At 37.4% G+C, this 23,339-nt stretch overlaps 1 protein-coding gene and 1 long non-coding RNA gene across 5 annotated transcripts in view; one reads left to right on the top strand and one right to left on the bottom strand.

Moving 5' to 3' along the window:
* Window positions 1–23,339, bottom strand: part of LOC138745977 (uncharacterized) — a 49,885-nt gene that overhangs the window by 1,626 nt on the left and 24,920 nt on the right. For 2 of the 3 annotated variants that reach the window (XR_011346635.1, XR_011346636.1), the window contains one exon: window positions 598–718. This is a non-coding gene — a long non-coding RNA (uncharacterized lncRNA). Of the gene's footprint in view, window positions 1–597; window positions 719–11,423; window positions 11,533–23,339 lie in introns of all 3 variants that reach the window. The other variant, XR_011346637.1, reaches the window with a different exon arrangement.
* LOC138745976 (cystine/glutamate transporter-like) overlaps window positions 238–23,339 on the top strand; it is a 31,965-nt gene continuing 8,863 nt past the window's right edge. Inside the window, exons 1-6 of one of the 2 annotated variants that reach the window (XM_069903606.1) lie at window positions 238–432; window positions 556–742; window positions 1,670–1,785; window positions 3,856–3,981; window positions 7,496–7,595; window positions 20,303–20,347. In XM_069903606.1, coding sequence (XP_069759707.1) covers window positions 678–742; window positions 1,670–1,785; window positions 3,856–3,981; window positions 7,496–7,595; window positions 20,303–20,347 — 452 coding nt within the window. In that variant the 5' untranslated portion in view covers window positions 238–432; window positions 556–677. The remainder of the gene's footprint in view (window positions 433–555; window positions 743–1,669; window positions 1,786–3,855; window positions 3,982–7,495; window positions 7,596–20,302; window positions 20,348–23,339) is intronic. The other variant, XM_069903607.1, reaches the window with a different exon arrangement.

Consider the following 23,339-nt stretch of genomic DNA (forward strand, 5'->3'; position numbering starts at 1 on the left):
TCAATCTTAGCTGAGCAGAAAGCTGCAGTTTAATATGCTTAGTGCATGAGAGGCAACAAATGATCTCTGAACTTTTTTTTGTGAGTTATTAAGTGGCAAGCAGCCAAAGTGGGAAGCCTTTGTCTCTGTCTAAATACTGAGGGGGATGGTAGGAACGTTAATAGTTTCTCAGTAAAGAAACATTGTTGATCACATCTTTGTCTAAATACTGAGGGGGATGGTAGGAACGGTTAATAGTTTCTCAGTAAAGAAACATTGGTGATCACATCTTTGTCTAAATACTGATGGGGATGGTAGGAACGGTTAATAGTTTCTCAGTAAAGAAACATTGGTGATCACACTGTGGTGAATATTAAATGCTTTAATTCATTAAGGACCCTTCGTGTGCTTCGATGGCTGCATGAGGATCGTTTATATCAGACAGACAGCATGGTAAGAGGGCCTTCAGACCCATGAGCCTGTGCTGCTCAAATGCACCAATTAACATACAAATCCTGAACACTTTTGGAGGGTGGGAGAACTTTGGAGCACCCTGATAGTTGTTATTTTCCACAGATGAATATAGCCAGAGCAGAAAATCTAAGAACCCTTTCATACCAGTTACTCATATTCACGGTGAAGGTAATATATTCATTGATGATGCTGAAGAGGACACAGCTGACTTTCTTGATCCATTTATGAAGTACAGACGGAAAGATAAGTTGCTCATTGTGGCCTCCTGGAAAATAAAACCAAAGGCAAGGTAACTGCCACTGCTTAGGCAATGAATATTTTTACTAAGTGCTTCTGAGGTGGAGGACTCAGATCCTGGTCAGTTGTTTTCTACTTCCTTTTATTCAGCTGATCCCCTCACTCTACTTTAATCATCCAGATCTTTGAAGGATGCGATATTGAAGATAGGTGCCCCCTTTCGCTTTCTGAAGTTGAGTTTAGGTGTAAGTTTGATACTGGTTTTATTGGTTCGTGTGATCATACAATGAGCCCACCTCACTGACAAAAGGCAAAGGAGGAAAAACCCAACACCCAACCCCAACCAACCAATTTTCCCCTGCAGCCGCTGCAACCGTGTCTGCCTGTCCCGCGTCGGACTTGTCAGCCACAAACGAGCCTGCAGCTGACGTGGGCTTTTTACCCCCTCCATAAATCTTCGTCCGCGAAGCCAAGCCAAAGAATGTAGTAAGATATTGTAAGAATTCAAAGCTACACTATGGGTACAGATTGAATGAGGTAGGAGAACTTGGGGAGACAAAATAGAGGATTGAAAGAACGTGTGACAGTGAAACACATATGATTTATGAACAATATTTGCCTGTTGGGTTGGAGTGGAGAGATCATAGCAGATTATTTTGCAGATGTGAAAGATTTGCTGTCAGTGAAAACACTGCAGAGGAAGGAAGAATTCACCTTCTGAGTGTGGGTTTCCCATTCTTCAGTGTTGATTTAAAATGACTAATATTCATTTTTAAACACAATTCTTTTGGTATCCTACTTCCGTGATTCCTGGTCTATATTTTGTCAAAAAAAATGAAGTTGAAACATATTAAAAAAAGGAATATCATTTGTCCTCCGCTCATCAGCCACATTCTGTATATTTATCTCAAAGCCGCAATTCATCTTCACAATAATACCTATTAACATTTCCTTCACATATTCTCTTTCTTTTGAGCAGACCAGCAATCACAGCTGTTGTTGGCTTGTCGTTTGGGCGCTATATTGTTGAACCATTCTTTGACCCTTGTCCAGCTCCAGCTTTAGCAATAAAACTGCTCACAGTTGTTGGAGTCTGTAAGTACCATTGTTTTGCTTGATTGTCTCAGAAAAGTGATCTGTCTGTCACAAGGTTAAAGATCCAGGCCTAGATTTCTCCCAATTAAAAAAAAATTACTAAATGGCATTCTGGAGTTCCAGGATTTGAACTTGCACTGTTTCTACAGCTCATGTGTGCCAAATGATGGCATGTAAATATTTCTGGCACAGCGAAAAGCCACTTAAAATATAAACAGCACATTTTATTTTAATCAATGGCATGGAATATGGCTTATTTCAAAAAAGGGAAACTAAACACACATTGTTGGTGGTCCAAGGTATATTAGTTAAATCACACTATGCTCTTGCACCTTGTTTGGAAGCCATGTACCAAGCTTCTAAGTCTAGGAAATGGTTGCTTATGTAAAATCCTGAGAGATGGAGGGGATTCACAGGAATTTGAGGGCCGTCTAGTGTTGGATCTATAAATCTGGTATCTTCCCTTTTTTTCAATGTAAATGAAAGAAACAATTAAAGATTTTTTTTCCCAATGCTACTCACTCTTGAGGCGCCATATCAAAACACTTAGTATTTCCCCATTGCCAATTTTCCTGATTCTGCCTTGGCAGAACATGGATGATAATTTGTAGAACGGTGCGGAAAGTATTTGACTTACAGGTTGTATACCATATAAACAGGTATAATGGAGCTAATAACTTCTTCATTCATAGAATATGGACATCACTGGTAAAACCAGCATTAATTGTCAATTCCAAATTGCCTCCAAACTGCAGAATCAGTTAAGAGTCAAACATGTTGATGGGTCTCGAGTCACAAATAGCCCATACCAAGTAAGGATGGCAGTTTCCGTTAGTTCACAAAGGAGTTTAACTGCATTCCAGTAGTTTAGTATGTACTTTCTTTTTAAAATAATTTTATTAAGTTTAACAAAAACCCTTTACACAAGACATACCAATGATAGCATAAATCATATTATACACATATCACATATCAATTGTAAATTAGAAGTAAAACCATACATTAACTTGTTTTGTTCAGGACATCAAATTATATAATTATTAAACCATTATGTCCAAAAATAATATTGAATACAAAAATTATAGAAAAAATACTCATAAAATTTCCTTATGTCCTTATTCCTTACAAACAATTTCCTTAGGCATAAAGATATTTTGTGCTTCTCTGATGTGATCATGTTTTCTGTGTTACGATCTGTAATCTGTAGTTAAACCCCTTCCCCTTTTACTTACTTGTCTTCATAATAAAAAAGGAATAAAACAGCTAAATTAGAGAGAGGGGGTAGATTAGTAGGGATGAAATAAAAAAATCTTTTTTTTTCCTTTTATTATAAAGTTTAGTATGGGCTGAGGTGGGTTTTTTTTTAAATTCCAGACTAGCTTAATTACTTGGATTTTAATTCCCCAACTGCCAAGGTGGGATTTTAATTTGTGTTTCTGGATCAACTGTCCAGGATTCTGGATACAAATCCAGTGATTTAACCACAATGCTCCCCACTATTCTCCAGCCATGAGCTATAAAGCTTGTCTCTTGATCTCTAAGAAATTCAGACCCTGGACAAATTTGTAATGAATGCTGCCAGTTGCCTTGCATTCATTCAATTGGTTCTGGGGATGAAGAATTATAATTTGTGGAGAGATTGAGTAAAATTGACCTATTCTCACTGGAGTTAAAAAGAATGAGTGTGAGTGACTCAGTCAAATATTAAAGATTCTGTTCTTTCCAATTGGTGAGTTAAGAACCAATGGGCTGTGTCTTTGGGGTTGGCCATTTAGGATTGATATTTATCTTCACAATCTTTGGAATTCTGCACCTGAAAGAGCTGTAGACGCTCAGTCACTGAATACCTTCAAGGGTGAAATGCATAGTTTTTTTTAAACACTAATAAAATCCAAGGGTGAAGAGATTAAACTAGAAAATGGAGGCAGGCACAGGATCACTCTGAAGGGCTGGCCAATAGGTGCTGACTGTGCCACTCTGACACGGAATCTTTAAAAAGTTCTGTTTGCATTTAGTGTGCAACACAAACCTAACAAATGTTTTGTTTTGTTTTATTTCTATTCACTGCAGCATTGATAATGTGGATAAATTCTTGGAGTGTGAACTGGACCGCCCGAGTTCAAATCATCCTCACAATTTCTAAACTGGTGGCACTGGGATTAATCATCATTCTAGGGATGATGGCTTTGGCCCAAGGTACGGAGTATCCAGGAAAAGGTTCATAATACAACATTTCACCTATTAATTACAATGCAGAGAGAGGCCATCATGTGCCAACCAATTCAATCTAGTACATTCACCTAAATTTCCCTCATTCATTTTAATTCTTTCTTCTTCAATTATTTATCCAATTCCTTTGAAAATATATTTTGAATTTTTCTTCCACTACTGCCTTCATTAAGCTCATCGCTATCTGAACATACCTCCATTCAAATAATCCCCAAGATAATTAGGTCAGTGGTTTTTGTCTACTCACATGCCACTTTAAGTAATCCATAGGTGCTCTGTGGTTAGTAAGGGATTACTTAAGGTGGTATGAGAGTGTAAAAAATGTTCAGAACCACTGCATTAGGTGATGACATTGGATTTAGATCCAATTACTGACTCACAGATTAATGGAAAGAAATGTTACCAATTTATCAAAATCTCTCATGATTTTTAAAAGCTGTATTAGATCTCCTCCTCTTTGATCCCAATGTCTCCAAGCTCTTTCCTCACAACTAAAGAATCATGTTCAGTGCAGACTTTATGTGCCAAAAACTTGATGCTATGCTTTCCTTTCTGTGTTCTATGTAAAGCCTCTCCTGTCGGAGATCACGATACATCTGTCTCTGGAGAAGAGACCACAAAGTTTCATGTCTAGCTATGTACATATCCTATATATAAAAAAAATATAAATACAATATTTCAAGACATTATCTTTTATCATACATTAGCTTAAAGCTTTTTTGGCTGATTTTTAAAAATAAATTATTCAGTGAACCCCCTACCCAAGTTGCCGATCAACAAATGTAAGAACCACATGATTAGTTGAATTTAAAATGCAAATATATGCATGAATTGGCATTTTTATCTAGACCAGTGGTTCTCAACCCTTTTTTCCCCACTCATGTACCACCTTAAATAAAAGGTTGAGAACCATTGGTCTCTTTCATTATTTATCTATTAGCATTCTACATCAACCATTTAATATCCCAGGTTGCTTTAAATAAGTTTTATTCTACAAACAGAGTGCCACACTACAAAAAAGGTAGATAATCCAAACTCAATCAAACCAGAGAAATTTTGAAGTCTTTCTTAAAGGAAAGAAATAGAACTAAAGAAGTTGAGGGAAACCACCGATTAATTTGTTAGTTGAAAGGATGATCAAAAGAGGAAGCATAAATATCTGAAGGTTAAAGAGCTGGAGGAAATTATAAAGATTGGGAATGATGAGACTGTGGAGAAGCTAATGTGATCAATACATACATAGGTAGAAAAGTTTCAAATGAATGCTATGGAGAGCACAGCAAGAAGACACTGACCAAAAGAGTGTTGGAATAATCAAGATTAAGTTTAAATAAGTAGTACAGTGGGAAGGGTTCTTCTGTGAACAGACCAACAGATTATCTTTGAGTTATGCTCTGAGCTGCATTCACTACCCTTCTGCAGTTCCTTCTGACCTTGAGCAGCTCCCTTTCCACTCTGTGATTCATCCAGGAAATACTGTCTGCACCTATCAGTTTTGTTGAGGTATAAAGGCATAGATGAGAATTTTAGAAGCAGATCAGGTCAGGTTGTTGGAGATAGTCAGTGCAAAACATGCAGACACACGACCAGACATAACACACAGAGACAAATAATACATATGTAGGATTAGTATTTTATTTATAAAAACAAATAAAATAAATTTTGTACTAATGAGAGTCTTGGATAGTTAGTGTGAGTAGTTCCTTTGGTTGTTCAGCATTCTCACTCTCCATGGGAAGAAACTGTTTTTCAGCCTGGTGGTTCTGGTTCTGATACTCCTGTATCTCTCCCCCAATGGGAGCAGTTGAAAGATGCTGTGTGCAGGGTGGAAGGGGTCCTCAATGATTTTGCACGCCCTCTTCAGACAACGATCTGGATAGGTCATGTCGATGGGGGGGAGGGGGGAGGGAGGAGACTCCAATTATCCTCTCTGCCATTCTTATGGTCCTGTGGATTGACCTCCAATCCAGTAAGTAACTGTACAATTGCACAGTCAGTACTCACCACTGATTCAAAGCTCACAAGCAACTGACTCACTTTCAAGCATAAGTCAGGTAAAGGGATAGGGGGACAGATTCTGTGCTGACTTAGGTTTCCCATTATTTTGTTGCAAATTTTCACTCATCCACTACTGGCAACCTCTCATTCTACAGAGGGTTGGTTTAGCTATGCAGAATAAATGCACTGCATCACCTTTGACAAATGTACTTTCAATGTCCCTAAATGAAGCATGACCTTCTGCATAATATTTCCATAATAAGGATCTGAGAAATAAATATTTATTTGCATATTTAAAATGTATCTTAAAGAGATGATTGAACCATAGATTTGGTTTACATTTGGAGTTAACTTGTTTATACAAACCTTTAGATTTTTACTGTTTCTATTTCATCTATGTGGAAAAAAAATGGTTTGTTTATAATCTTTAATCGCCCCTTAAATTTGTTATTCTTTCAAAAGAAATGAGAAGCTGGAGGAACTCAGCAGGCCAGGCAGCATCCACGGGCCCTTTTATCGAGCATAACAAGGAGAGAATGAAAAGGGGAAGAAGCTGGGGGAGGGGCAAAGGGATGAAAGGTTATTGTATCAGCAGTGGAGAGACAACTGAAGGGAGAAACCACTGGCAGTGGGGTGGGTGGGGGGGGGGGGTGGGGGGGAGGTTTGTTGGAAGGTTAGAGAGTCAAGAAGGTAGAGAGATAGAAACCAGGGAACTAACGGAGGTGAGGGTTACCTAGAGTTAGAAAATTCACTGTTCTTCTTTCACCTTTTTATATTTGTAAAATATTGTTTTTAACCTAAGCTTTAATTTTTCATCTGACCTTTGTTCTTTCTGTTTGCTTTCACTATTTGCCTTGATTTTCCTTAGCATTATTTGCTTTATACCTGTCATATATTTCTCTTTACATCATAGTTCATTTTCTGTATTCAGTAAAGTGTCCCAGCTTCTGCTGGCTTCTCTTGGTGAAATATGCATTGCTCTTTAACCTCCTGGTGGAACAATCACTATTTTGTTGTTCACTCCCCGATATATAGATTTTCTATGAATTTTAATTAAATTAATTCACTTTCAGCTTATTGTTTTCTTTCCACTTTCCATCAATGTATCCTTTTCTAGTTTGAGGCCAATTATAAAACTTGTTTCCATTATACAATCTACTTAGACCAAGTAATAAATGAACTGATTTTTTTTCTTGATGGACTTTACAGAGGCAATACCATTTTCTGAATGAGAACAATATTTCTATACGACAAACCCAAATCACACATATTTCCTGTTCAATTTTGATTGGTTGAATACATTGATCTATAAATATAAACAAAGCACCTAAAAGTTTCCCATTATTCCTAGTGGACAATTGTTTATTATATTGGTGATTACTTGCAAGGCAATGCCTTTAAACCCAGCCTCAGCAAACGGCGGTACATTTTATAAAGACGGAAAGCCATGAAATTGAATTGAATTCTCCTTCTCTTCTCACAGGTCACAATGAAAACTTCCAAAATGCTTTTAACAGTAGTTCTGTCACACTGGACAAAATTCCCCTGGCTTTCTATTCGGGCATGTTTGCTTATAGTGGCTGGTACGTAAGCTTTCTCAACTCATGCAAGGTAGCATTAAGAGACTTGTATTCACAGTTTCAAAGGGTCACTTGGATTAAATTTGTTTTTCTTCCCATTGTTTTTAATTAAACCAAAATTTCTAATTAGTGACTGTTTTTAAAGTGAATCTTTGAATTGATTCTGCATATATATTTATTTGTAGAATGCCTTCAGAGAGTAGTTTAGATACTGTTATACTCCAGCATCCTTTTTGTGCAGTGGTTCTTAACTTTTTTTCTTTCCATTCACATACCACCTTACTGACCACAAAGTACCTATGACAACCTATGCCAAAGATTTCAGATTTTCAGATTTATTGTCAGGGTACAAACATGACATCACATACAACCCTGAGATTCCTTTTTCCTGCAGGCACAACAGAATTGCCACTAATTGGTTGTGCAAAAAATAAACTGTGAACAGCATAAACATGTAAACAAATAAAAGAACTATAAACAGAAAACAGATGTAAACAAACTGACTGTGCAATACTGAGAGGTCAAAAAGAAAATCAATAGAGTGAACAAGTAAGACTCCTTAAATGATGGTGGAGGGGTAGCAGCTGTTCCTGAACCTGGTAGTGTGAGCCTTGTGGCACCTATACTTTGTTCCTGATGGCAGAGTGTGTGCTGGGTGGTGAGGGTCTTTGATGATTGGTGCTGCTCTGTAGTTAGTTAGGGAATATTTAAGGTAGTATGTAAGTGTGTATTAAAAAAAAAGTGGAGAACCACTGTTTTAGTCATTCTGGTCCATACACAAGGAACAGTAGATCTAGAGACTATTTCCTTGTGTTCATAGCATGAATAGAACCTTATTGCAGACTAGTTGAATAAATGTGTTTTATACAAGTGGATCTGGCATTAATTATGATTTCACTTTTCAAAAAGCCAAACTGAATATGAAAGTAATTTAGCCAAAAATAAAAAAATATTTAAATTGGTAGAGTGTTAAAATTTCTAGCCCATTTCGAAGTTCAAATTTAGTACCCAGTTTGGTCTTATCACTAATTAGCAAAATTTGAATCAGTCTAGAAGTACTGATCTGAAATTTGCAGTTATATCATTCAAAAGCACCCTAATCCATCAAAACAGAAATATACATATGGTCTGTTTGCCATTGACACAGAAGATGTGGACTGTTCTTGTTTACACGTGTTAAAAGATAGTATGGATGGAGACCAAGGGATAGAGCACATGTGATACTGATGGCGGAGCTAATGCGAGTGGATGTTGCTTATCTACAGAAGAGAGAAGCCCATCTCATCCTCCATTCTTTCTTTTCTGAAATAGTAGGTGGTGTCCAGTTTGGATTCATGCTGTCCTGTTCCTTGTTCTGATCAATGTGTTCTCCCAGCAATATGTCAAAATGTTCCAAATCTCCCTGTACATTCCTGTTGGGCAGCACTAATCTTGTTTTGTTGAAACTATGGATTAATTGTTGATAGAGTTTGCGTGAAGCCTTGCTAAAGTGTCCTGTCCTATGTTCAGAAGTTCTCTCGACCACTCCATTAACACCATCTTGATATAAAATGGAGTAAGTAGCGATTGAAATTGGCATCAATGTTCTACTTATTTCTCAGTCAGCTGGCTGCTCTTGGAAGGGTGTGTTAGCTAAAGCTCCAAAATCTTGTGCACACCCCTTCATGAGAACTAGCAGATTACGTAAGTAGATTAATAATGTGAAGCAGTTTTGAAGAATACTTGTATGAAAGCTTAAATTGCAAACTTCATGATAAATCATCACTGGAAGGCCTCAATCTATCCTAATTCGATTTCTAAACTACCATGGTAGAGAGAAGATTCTTGATTTAGCAATGAGGAGAGTTAGAGAATATGGACCTTTGAATTATGAAGGGGATAAAATTTTTGTTTATCCAGATTTCAGAAATCCTCACGGGGGTTATTCCAACTTCACTGTTGCCTTCAACTCTTCCCAAGCAACTGTCTCCTGAAGTTAATCAGCAGTTGCTCAGAAGTATTTTTGCTGTTTAGACCTGGTACTGGTTTGATGATGATTTAATTCAGGGAAGAGTAGCTCCCAGATTATCAGGTGAATTTCAGGTATTTTAAAATTATGTGAATTAATTAAATCTAATATAATTGTTAATTTAAAATATTAAGTGTTTTAATTTTTGTGGGTCTAACTGTTATAATTATTTTTACTTGTTTCTTTTTCTTTTTAAAATATTTTAATGATTTTTAATACAAAGTGAACAAAAAAAGGTGCAATTCAATAAGACAATATGGACAGTTACACAAACTAAATAAGACATTCTGTATATTTCTAACATACATACATTGTAAATCATATCCATAATTCATATTCCAAATAGTATGCATTTTTTTTTAGAAAAAAAACTTCTAATAATGTAAACAAAAAGGAAAGAAGAAAATAGTAGAGGAGAAAAACTCAAACCCCTTTCCTAACCATGTTGCCAGATGCTAAATATGATTGGTATTAAAAGAAAAATGAAGGTTAAAAAAAATCACTGTAAAAAAACTTGGAAAAGATACAAGTTGTTATTTCTTGTTTAAAACAACCTGATTTTAAAATTTAGATTAAAGCCCACTGGTTGCTCAACTCATGCAGAACTTATCTCAAACATAGCTTCTAAATTACAAGCAAAATTTTTAGTTAATTGACAGGATTTGGATATTGCTGGCAAGGTCTGCTTTTATTGTCCATCGTCACTTGCCTTTTGGAAGGTGGAAGCGAGGCACCTTAATTTTTAAACCTTTTTTTAGACATGATGCACCGTAACAGGCCCTTTTAGGCCACAAGCCAAATTGCACCCAATTGATCTATAGCCCTGGTATGTTTTGAAGGGTAAGAGGAAACCAGAGTACCTGGAGAAAGCCCATGCAGACACAGGGAGAACGCACAAACACCTTACAGATAGCGGTGGTTTCAAAACCAGATCACTGGTGCTGTAACAGCGTTACACTGTCAGCTACGCTAATTGTGTTGCCCAAAGTAATTTGTTATTACTCCCATGTAATCTAGCATTGTAAATTACAAATCTTCAAGCCTTCATTCAGTTTATATGTGGTGAGGATTCCTGCCTCCACTGCCTCTTCCAGACCCCTGTTATTGGTGGGACTTGATACGTGGGGGTAATGGGAATTATCATGCAACTCAGCAAACACTTGAAGAGCCAAATGGCTTCCTTCTTTATTGTTAAAAAATATGAAATACTGCTCTTCTGCAAGAAAAATAAGTCTCAGCTCCTCTCTAATCCTTCCACCATATAAGTCTTCTGCTCATAGTGTCTTGGGCTCTCATGTAAAATCTCCCCTCAGAATCCTTTGATTGTAGTCCCATCAGCCTTTGCTCAATACTATAATCCTCCAGGCATAAGAGCCATTGTCATAGAGTTGGAAAAGTGAAGAAAAGGGCCACTCAACTAATCATCTTCATGTCACCCATTGTACCTATCTACATTAGTCAAGTCAAGTCAACTTTATTGTCATCTGATTGTACAAGAACAACCCAACGAGACAGCGTTCTCCAGTTCTTGGTGCAAAAACATGCAGACACACCACCAGGCATAGCACACATATAGACAAACAATACATATGCAAGACAAGTATTACATCTATATAAATAAATAAATATAGTTTCATGAAAAGAGTCTCGGTTGGTTAGTGTGCGCAGTTCCTTTGGTCGTTCAGCATTCTCACTGCCCACGGGAAAAAGCTGTTCCTCAGCCTGGTGGTGCTAGCACTGATACTCCTGGATCGCTTCCCTGATGGAAATTGCTAAAAGATGCTGTGTGCAGGGTTGAAGTGGTTCTCAATGATTTTGCTCACCCTCTTCAAACAACGATGCCAGTAGATCACGTTGATGGGGTGGAGGCAGTGGTGTATTAAGCATTAGCCAGTGTAGACTGATGCCTAGGGACCTGGAAGGTAAGGGGGCCTGGCAAACAACAATAGAAATAAGAGATACAACAATAAAAATATTACTTTAATGATACCAAATGGAATTAAACCACAATATTAAAATAATTTAAAAATTTCAACAATGCAACTTTCACTCCTATCGATTGGCATTCACCTATTCACTGAAATAAAAAAATAACGGGCCTACTCAGGATGGCGGCGGCAGCTCAATGTGGGATCAATGGGTGATCCCACATTGTTACCCATAATCCCCTGAGCATCTGGAACCACTCTGAATTTCCCTGACGCTGGCACTGGTAGAGCAGTTCCAGCTACGTGGGGGATTATGGATGATGAAGACAACCTTTGATCCTGCATTGAGCCTTGGCCGCTGCAATTTTCCCAATCACTTCCAGCCTCATACACTGCAGGGCACTGGCGTGGATTGCATGTGTGAATCGCGCGAGCACAAGGCGTGAAAAGAATTTGATGTTCCAACAGTAAATCGGAGAGATGAGATCAGTAAGTAAAATGTTTGTTTTATTTAAAAACTGAATTGATTTGCAAATTGTGCCCCACAGTTCAAGGGGAGGGTTTGGAGTCAGCGTCGGGTCCTCCAGTCACTGGAGCTCCCAATGCCCAAGTCCCAACTTCAAACCCTCCTCTGTCCCTTCGGCCTACTGATATGTTTCAGACAAGACCAAAGCTTCGGCCTCCCCGGCAATAAATCATGCATTGCTGGAATTAAATATATTTTGCAGCTGTTTTCATGAATTGCAATTTTTTTTTCAAAAATGGAACATTTTATTTTGTATTAAGTGCAATGTTAATGCTTGCATGTTACATCTCTGCTACTATTTGAAAGCGCCTCCATAATTGAAGCCCTGTGGTGGTACACCGCCGGCCTACTGCAGGGAGCAACCTCTGAACCTGCAGGAGTGTAAGGGTATAGGACACACCTGGCCGGCTGCCAATCAGTCAGCCTAAATGGATCAAGCCTTACCCGGTTGGGTGTCAATCACCCTCCGGGATATAAGCCTGCGCCGGCCTCCCGCGGCCTCACACTGAGTTGCTGCAGCCACAGCCAGCCTGGCTTTATGGATTAAAGCCTGTTGTTCAGTCTTTACCTTGTGTGTGTGGCTGATTTTGTCTAACAGCGCACCACAAGCCCTTGACTAGATGCCATGAGATTATCTGCCTCCCACCTCCAACTACCCTCTATGTGAAAAAATCCCCCCTCAGGTCCATCTAAATCTTCTATCCCTTACCTTAAACCTAGATCCTTTTGTCTTAGACAAACAAACGTGCCATGTGGAAAAAAAATGACTCTCTACCCACCCATTCCCTCCTAACTTTATATCCCTTTATCAGGTCAACCCCTGAGCTTCCTCCACTACACCAAAAGCTAACTCAGCCCATCCAATCTCACCTTATAATTGAAATGTTCCAATCCAAGCAACATCCTGTAAAATCTCATAAAACTCTGCATCCTCAGGTGATTCCTTCAGCGTTATAAGCAAAATGGTACACAGTTCCCTGGCTGTGACCTAACTGAATTCATACAATTCAAACATCACCTGCCTGTTCTTATATTTGCTGCCTCAAGCAATTAAAAGCAAGTATCCATATCTATTATTAACCTTCTTATCTTCTCCCCTCGCCCCTCACCTTTTGGAGTTTGTAGAAATGCACTCCAAGATCCCTCCATATTTTACATGTCCTGGTACTCTACCACATACTGTATATTCCTTTGCCTTGTTTCTACTCCCAAAAGGCCTCACCTTAAACTTTTGTGGATTATTTTCTATTGACCGCTTCTGTTCGTTGGTATCTTTTTACAGTTTAGATATTCTTTTCTCATTAATTTGTAAAATAAGAGGAGTCACGTGATGGAGTAGTGGCTGGTCAGGGAATTCCAGCCCTCTCCGGAAAAGTTAAAAAAAAAACACACAAAACACAAAGGTACAAGAGTAAAAATTAAAACAAAGTAAAAATAAAGGTGAGAAGAAAATAGCAGCGAAGAGAGAAAAGTCGAAAACAATGGGAAGAAGAGAAGAAGAAAGAACGTCGGAAGAAGAAGGTGAAGGCCTTACCTGTCCGAGGAGGCCCGCCGCAGAGAGAGAAGCCCGCTCACTCAGGTCAGTGGAAGTCCCGAGCTTGGGACTACAAAAATGGCTCGCGGAGCCGAGTAAAAGTGCGCAACCGTGCATGAAAAAAAACACACTGACAGGAGGGGGGATCAGCTGTGGAGTCGATCTCCACAGCTGAGAGAGACACCTGCAACACAGCAACAGGCGCAGAACAGAGAAAATAACGACAACAAGAAAGAAGAGGGTAAAAAGAAAACAAGGAAACAACAGATGGTCAACCCAGAGGAAGAAGAAGAAGAACAGAAAGAAATGGAAGAAGAAGAGAAAGGCAAGACAATGGATATATCTTTTTTTAAAGAATATATGGAATCAGTGAAAGAATGGCAATTACAAGAATTTAATGAGATAAAAAGAAGAATTAAGAGTGCAGAAGAAAAAATGAATAAAATAGAAATGGTCATATCAGAGATAGGAAAAAGAGTGGATAATGTGGAAGAACGAGAAATAATCGTAGAAATGGAAGTAGAGGACTTAAAAGAGAAATTAGAAGAATCTAATAAAAAAGTTAAAGAGGCACAAGAGCTGTTAGCTCAGAAGATAGATATAATGGAAAACTATAATAGAAGAAATAATATAAAGATAGTGGGCCTTAAGGAAGATGAAGAAGGCAAGAATATGAGAATAATTTATAAAAGATTGGATCCCCAGGGTCCTAGGAAGACCAGAATTACAGGAAGAAATTGAAATAGAGAGGGCACATGGAACATTAGCCCCGAAACCACAACCGCAGCAAAAACCAAGATCCGTTTTAGTAAAATTCTTAAGATATACAACAAGAGAAAATATATTGGAGAAAGCAATGAAGAAAATAAGAGAAGACAAAAAGCCACTGGAATACAAAGGTCAAAAAATTTTTTTCTATCCAGACATAAGTTTTGAACTCATGAAGAAGAGGAAGGAGTTCAATACAGCAAAAATGATCCTATGGAAAAAAGGATATAAATTTATGTTAAAGTACCCGGCGGTACTTAAAATAGTTATTCCAGGGCAACAAAACAGACTATTCTCGGATCCAGAGGAAGCACGAAAATTTGAAGAACAACTACAAAACAAGCAGAGAGATGAAGACATGTAATAAGAGTAAAAATGACCACGAACTATATGTATGTGTGCATATGGGTATATATATATATATGTGTGTGTATGTATATATGTGTGTACATGAGTGTATCCGTATTTAGAGGAAAATATATAGTATAGATAAGAATTAATAAGGGAATGAAAGGGAATAGAGGGAATAAGGAGGGAATTAAAAGAGTGACCTTTGTTATATATGAAAATTGAAATCTTTTCCGGGGGGGGCTGGGTGGGGAGGAGTTACGGTCACTGCAAAATCAGTTGACGTTTGCGAGTTAATTCGCAAATCCAAATGGAGAGGGGAGATGTGGCTGCCCGACAAGGGATAAAGGGCAACTCAGGAGGGGGAGGGGAGAATGGGGTTAAAGAAGTTTTAAATAGGAGAATAAGGAAAATGTTTGATGTTTTAGAAATGTTGTCTTATAAAGTGTTCAAAACAAGAAAGCAGAAATGGATAAGAAGGAAAGGTGATGATGGAGAAACGGAAAGGGAAGATAAACAAAGTATGAAATGGCTACGTTGAACTATATGACTTTAAATATTAACGGAATACATAACCAAATCAAAAGGAAGAAACTGCTAAATTTACTGAAAAAAGAAAAAATTGATATAGCATTTATGCAAGAAACACATTTAACTGAATTGGAGCACAAGAAATTAAAGAGAGATTGGGTAGGACATGTAACAGCAGTGTCGTATAATTCAAAAGCAAGAGGAGTAGCTATATTAATCAGTAAACATGTACCAATTAAAATAGAAGAGGAAATAATAGATCCAGCAGGGAGATATGTAATGATAAAATGTCAGATATATTCGGAGTTTTGGAATCTACTCAATGTATATTAACCTAACGAAGAAGATCAAAAGTTTATGCAAGATATTTTTTTGAAGATAGCAGATACGCAAGGGAACATATTAATAGGAGGGGATTTCAACCTTAATTTGGATTCAAATATGGATAAAACTGGGAAAAAAATTAACAGAAAGAACAAAGTAACCAAATTTATAATTAAATCGATGCAAGAAATGCAACTTTTGGATATATGGAGGAAACAACACCGAAAGGAAAAGGAATATTCAAATTATTCGGGTAGACATAAAACATATTCAAGAATAGACTTATTTCTGTTATCAGCTCGTATGCAAGATAGAGTAAGAAAAACAGAATATAAAGCTAGAATATTATCGGACCATTCACCCTTGATATTGACAATACAGTTAGAGGACATCCCTCCAAGAATGTATAGATGGAGATTAAACTCCATGCTACTTAAAAGGCAGGATTTTAGAGAATTCATTGAAAGACAAATTAAAATGTACTTTGAAATAAATACGGAATCAGTGAAAGATAAGTTTATACTATGGGATGCAATGAAAGCATTCATTAGAGAGCAAATAATAAGTTATGTAACAAGACGAAGAAGGACTATAATCAGGAAACAGAGCAGTTGGAAAGGGAAATAGCAAATATAGAAAAATAATTAGCAATGAAGGAAGATACAACTAAAAGAAGAGAATTGGCTGATAAAAAAATAAAATATGAAACACTACAAACATATAAGGTGGAGAAGAACATAATGAAGACAAAACAGAAATATTATGAACTAGGGGAAAAAACGCACAAAATTCTAGCATGGCAGCTTAAGACAGATCTAGCTAAGAAAATGGTATTGGCATCAAGGAAAAAAGACAAACAAATCACATATAATCCAACGGAGATCAATGAAAACTTTAGAGAGTTCTATGAACAATTATACCAAACTGAAAACGAAGGGAAAGAAGGCAAAATAGATGAATTTTTAACTAAAATTGAACTACCAAAATTACAAATAGAGGAACAAAATAAATTCACAGAACCATTTGAAATAGTAGAAGTACAAGAGATAATAAAAAAACTACCAAATAATAAAACACCAGGAGAGGATGGATTCCCAATAGAATTCTATAAAATATTTAAAGATTTATTAATTCCTCCCCTCCTGGAAGTAATCAACTAGATTGACAAAACACAAAGCTTACCAGATTCATGTAAAACAGCAATAATTACAGTAATACCAAAGCAAGGGAAAGATCCACTCACACCAGCGTCATATAGACCAATATCATTATTTAACACAGATTATAAAATAATAGCTAAATTATTAGCAAGCAGATTAGCAGATTATGTACCTAAAATGGTAAATCTAGACCAAACTGGATTTATTAAAAAAAGACGCACAACAGACAATATTTGTAAATTTATTAACTTAATTCATGCAGTAGAAGGGAGTAAAGCGCCAACAGTAGCAATTGCTTTAGATGCAGAGAAGGCCTTTGACAGAGTAGAATGGAATTATTTATTCAAAGTATTGCAAAAATTCAGTTTACCAGAGAAGTATATTAATTGGATTAAAGCATTGGCGAAAGTGACAGTAAATGGATATATATCAAAGCAATTTAACTTAAGCAGATCAACAAGGCAGGGATGCCCACTATCACCCTTATTGTTCGCGTTAGCTATAGAACCACTAGCAGAATTGATAAGAACAGAAAATAATATAAAAGGGATAAAAATAAAAGACAAGGAATATAAAATCAGTTTATTTGCAGATGACGTTATAGTATACTTCTTTTCTTTCTTTCTTTCTTCTTTGGCTTGGCTTCGCGGACGAAGATTTATGGAGGGGGTAAAAAGTCCACGTCAGCTGCAGGCTCGTTTGTGGCTGACCAGTCCGATGCGGGACAGGCAGACACGATTGCAGTGGTTGCAAGGGAAAATTGGTTGGTTGGGGTTGGGTGTTGGGTTTTTCCTCCTTTGCCTTTTGTCAGTGAGGTGGGCTCTGCGGTCTTCTTCAAAGGAGGCTGCTGCCCGCCAAACTGTGAGGCGCCAAGATGCACGGTTTGAGGCGTTATCAGCCCACTGGCGGTGGTCAATGTGGCAGGCACCAAGAGATTTCTTTAGGCAGTCCTTGTACCTTTTCTTTGGTGCACCTCTGTCACGGTGGCCAGTGGAGAGCTCGCCATATAATACGATCTTGGGAAGGCGATGGTCCTCCATTCTGGAGACGTGACCCATCCAGCGCAGCTGGATCTTCAGCAGCGTGGACTCGATGCTGTCGACCTCTGCCATCTCGAGTACCTCGACGTTAGGGGTGTGAGCACTCCAATGGATGTTGAGGATGGAGCGGAGACAACGCTGGTGGAAGCGTTCTAGGAGCCGTAGGTGGTGCCGGTAGACTTAACAGAACCAGAAATATCAATAAAAGAATTATATAAGAAATTGAAGGAATATGGAGAAGTGTCAGGATACAAGATTAACGCAAATAAAAGTGAAGCAATGCCAATGAATAATGCGGATTTCTCAAAATTTAAGAAAGAATCACCATTCAGATGGCAAATGCAAGCAATAAGATACCTAGGTATACAAATAAATAAAAATCTCGGCCATCTATATAAACTCAATTATTATCCACTAATGAAAAAATTACAGGGCGATTTAGAGCATTGGAAAGATTTACCATTAACACTAATAGGAAGGATAAACTGTATTAAACAAATGATAAAACTAAACAAAAATGGGAACAAGATTTAAATATAAAGATAAAAAAGGAAACATGGGAGAAGTTATGCTCTGGAATGATGAGAAATACAATAAATACGAGGTTACGTATGATACAATATAACTGGATACACAGGCTATACATTACACCTCAAAAGTTAAATAAATGGGACCCAACAGTATCTGACAGATGTTTTCATTGTAAAAAAGAAATGAGAACAACAATTCATGCAATCTGGACATGTGAGAAAGTAGAAACATTTTGGGAAGATCTAAACCAGATATTAAATAAAATTACATAAAACAATATACCAAAAAACCCAGATATCTTCCTCCTAAGTAACATAAAAAACAAAGAATTTGGACTTGATTTGGATGGTGCACAAAAAAGATTTGTTAAGATAGCTCTAGCCGTAGCAAAAAAATGTATTATGTCAACCTGGAAATTGGAAGATAATTTGAGAATACAACAATGGTATATAGAAATGAATAAATGTATTCCGTTAGAAAAAATAACATATAGTTTAAGAAATAATATTGAAATATTTGAACAAATATGGGAGCCATACATGAAACACAATAGAGAAAACCTACCGGGCACATTTACCACCTAAATTAACGAAAGGAGAAGGAAATGAAAAGAATTGACTCAGTGGAATTTCTTGTTTATTTTTATTGAATGACAACATTGTTTGACTGGTTTAATGTATCTTAGATTTTGTTCTTTAAATGAATTGGGGGTAGGTAGGGAGGGTGGGATGGGAGGAGGGAGGAGGGAGGGGTGGGAGAAAATGACACTATATATTTGAAAAGGAAAATGTATGTATCTTGGTCAATGTGGTTTATGGTGTGAAAAATAAAAAAATAAAAAATAAAAAATTTGTAAAATAAAATAAAATTGTAATTGTTCACATTACAAACTGAGTGATTTTGAACTTGGTCAGAACTTCCCACTGGCCCCTCTGCAACCTCCTGGGCAACCCCAGCTCTGCTTCCTATTGCCTCAACAACCTGCTTTGAACTCAGGTATAGAAGGCAGGAGTTTTCTGAATCCAAGTGGCTGGCATCCTGGGTGATAGGTAATAGGCCTCAGCTCCAACTCCTGTTGATATATTAAGCGACCAAGGTAATACTTTAAAAAAAAATTAATTAAGGATTTTCAATCAACATGGAGTTACAAAACAAATAAACATCACAGATATATACAATAAAACGCCAAAACCGAACTACATGTTGATATTCAAAGAAAGAAGAATCAACACGTTATCACAGTAATTGAATTCTGCACTGTTGTTTATAAATACAAAATTACACACCAGGCCGATCCTTAAAAGAAAAGTAGGCGACAGAAAAATGAAAAAGAGAAAGACACCCTTCCCCAAAGAAAAAGGAAAAAAGAAGAGGTAATTCTCCCATATGATGTTACAAAATCATCTGTTTTCCAAAAGCATTAATTACATACAGATGAAGCATTACGCGATTCTCCTTCCTCCCTGGAGAAGATAACTTACAACCTCAGAAATTGTTACAACTTTTTTTTAAGAATATGGAACCCGTATTTAAGATATATGGGGGCTAACCTTTGATGACTCCCCCATCCAGTCTCCAATAGCACTATTTCCAGTATCCCTAGCGATGTCTATGTTCAGATATTTATCCCTTAAGGAATGAAGGTACATAGTTTCTAGCTGAAACCTTATGTAAATTATGTAAGGTGTTGGTGATTGGAATCTGTTAATACGATGTGTGTTGGGGTGGGAGGGGTGGGAGGAGGGTGGTGGTGGAACCAGCATTTGTTCATATGGAAGATCTGTGAGTAGCAGTGCATTTTAACATCCAAGGAACTTGTGTGTCAAATGGAAGGGGCCTGAGAAATTTGTGTTTTACTGTAGAAGAGATGTGTGAGTACTGTATATCTATTTAGTGGATACATATGTGAAATTGGTGTATGTCAATAATGAGGGGTTCAGGAATGTTATATTCATAACAAATTGTATATTGATATTTATTTAAATGCTATAAATTTTGCATTTCCCCGCTAGGTTTTATATGAACTTTTTCACAGAGGAGGTTATTAACGCAGAAAGGTATGTAATTGCATTTTGTCAGTGTGTAAGAACATCCAGTTATAAATACATAATACTTTCATGAAAAGGTTATTATCTTAAACTCACTCCAGGTGCTGAAGTGTTTAATCTCAGTGCTACATTATCGTTTGAGTTGAATTGTCAAGTCTGCCTTTTTGCATAGATGGAGGTGTTTGCATGGCATGATTTTAAGGGCAGAGAATCTCTGGTCATCATTTTCCCCTCAAGTAAAAACATTAACAAATATATTGCCTATTCTCATAAAGTCATAGAACATGGACATTGGGATATTGTGTCCACACTGATCAATGTGCCCCACCTACCTGCATTTGGCCTGGATCACTCAAATCCTATCCTATCCATGAATCCATCCAATTGTTTCTTAAATGTTTTCCTCATTGGGAAATGTACGTTTGGGAAAGTATTTTTTTGTAGAAAATCCATATTGCTGATTTCTATTGGTTCTTAATCTATTGATCAGAAGTTAATCAAAGCCTTACACTAATCCTACTTACTGATAGATTTTATTCATTTTTGCTTTATTCCTGCCTACTCTTTAAAAAAAAATCTTTTCTATCTTGCATTATACCATTATATACACACCATTATATGAAAGAACTGTGGATGGAAAAGTGATTCCACTCATCTTAATTCATTCATTTGAGATGAAACCAAGGGCCTATCATAGAACCATAGAATATTACAGCACAGAAACAGGCCCTTCAGCCCTTCTAATCCATGCCAAAATATTATGCTCCCTAATCCCACTGACCTGCACCCTAACCATAATCCTCCATACCTCTCCAATCCATATACCTGTACAAATTCTTCTTAAAAATAAAATACAGCCCACATTCACCACTTCAATTGGCAGCTCATTCCACACTCATACACACACTATGTGTGAAGATGTTGCTCCTCACATTACCCCTAAACTTTTCCCCTTTCACTCTTAATCCATCTCCTCTGGTTTGTATCTCGCCTAACCTCAGTGGAAAAAGCCTAACCACATTTGGTATCTAGACCCCTCATAATTTTAAATCCCTCTATCAAATCTCCCCTCATTCTTCTATGATCCAAGGGATAAAGTCCTAACCTATTTAACCTTTCCCTGTAGCTCAGTTCCTGATGTCTGGGCAATATCCTAGTAAAATTTCTCTGCACTCTTTCAATCTTATTGATATCTTTCCTGTAGTTAGGTGACCAAAACTAAATACAATACTCCAAATTTGACCTCACCAATATCATGAATAATTTAGCCATGACTTCCCAACTCAATACTTTGATTTATGAATGCCAATGTGCCAAAAGCTCTCTTTACAACTTGATCTTCCTTTGGTGCCACTTTCAGAGAATTATGTATCTGCATTCACAGATCCCTCTGTTCTACCACACTCATCAAATGCCCTACCAGTTACCATGCATGTCCTTTTTTGGTTTGTCCTTCCAAAATGCAGCACCTCATACTTGTCTGCATTTAATTCCATCAGCCATTTTTCAGCCCATTTTTCCAACTGGTTCAAATCCTTCTACATGCTTTGATAGCTTTCCTCATGTGTCCACAACACCTCCAACCTTTGTGTCATCTGCAAATTTGCTGATCCAATTTACCTCATTATCATCCAGATCATTGATATAGATGACAAACAACAATGGTCCCAGCACTGATCCTTGAGGCACAGGCCTCTAGTCTAAGAAGCAATCAACCGCCATCACTCTCTTGTTGACTATCTCACAATGAATACCTCGCATCTGAACTTTTCTGATTATCCTCCGATGTGGGACCTGGTCCAATATCCTGGTAACATCCTTGAAAAACTCTATAAGATTGGTTATACATGACCTACCATGCACAAAGCCATGTTGGCGATCCCTAATCAATCCTTGGCGATCCAAATGCTTCTATACACGATCCCTAAGAACACCTTCCAATAACTTACCCACTACTGAAGTCAGGCTCACCAGTCTATAATTTCCAGGGTTACTTTTGGAGCCTTTTTGAAACAACTGAACAACATGAGCTACCACACCTGTGGCTAAGGACATTTTAAATACTTTTGCCAGACCCTCTGCAATTTCTACACTAGTCTCCCTCAAAATCTGAGGGAATATCTTGCCAGGCTCAAGGGATTTATCCACCTTTATTTGCTTTAAGACAGCAAGCACTTTCTCCTCTTTAATCTGTATTGGTTCCATGACCTCACTGCTTTTTTTCCTTACTTCCTTATACTCTGCACCAGTTCCCTGAGTAAATACTGATGTAAAAAAAATTTAAGATCTTCCACATCTCTTCTGGCTCCATATAAACCGACCACTCTGATCTTCAAGGAGACCAATTTTGTCCCTTACTATCCTTTTGAAACCCTTAGGATGTTTGTTTACATTGACTATGAAAGCAACCTCTTTTAACCTTCCTGATTTCTTTTTTTTTCTTGCATTTTTATACTCTTTGTGTACCTCATTTGTTCCATGTTGCCTATATCTGTTATACATCCCTCTTCTTCCGAACCAGATCCCCAATATTCTTCAAAAACCAAGGCTCCCTATGTCTGTTTACTTTGCCTTTAATCCTAACAGGACCTTACAAATTCTGTACTCTCAAAATTTCACCTTTGAAGGTCTTCCACTTACTGAACACATCCTTTCCAGAAAACAACTTCTCCTAACCCATGCATTCTAGATCCTTTCTCATTTCCTCAAAATTTAGAATCTCCAATTTAGAATCTCATCTTGAGGCCCAGACCTGTCCTTCTCCATAATTAATTTGAAACTAATGACATTCTGGTCACTGGATCCAAAATGTTCCACTTTTGTCCCATCCTGCCTTGTTCCCTAATATTGCACTCTTTCTAATTAGTTCCTCTAAATCTGTGGTTCTCAAACTTTTCTTTCCACTCACATACCACTTTAAGTAATCCCTATGTCATCGGTGCTCTGTGTATGTGAGTGGGAAGGGAAGGTTGAGAATTGCTGCTCTAGACTCAATTGTTAC

This window comes from Narcine bancroftii, chromosome 11 (assembly GCF_036971445.1).
Source record: "Narcine bancroftii isolate sNarBan1 chromosome 11, sNarBan1.hap1, whole genome shotgun sequence".
NCBI classification, from domain to species: Eukaryota; Metazoa; Chordata; class Chondrichthyes; order Torpediniformes; family Narcinidae; genus Narcine; species Narcine bancroftii.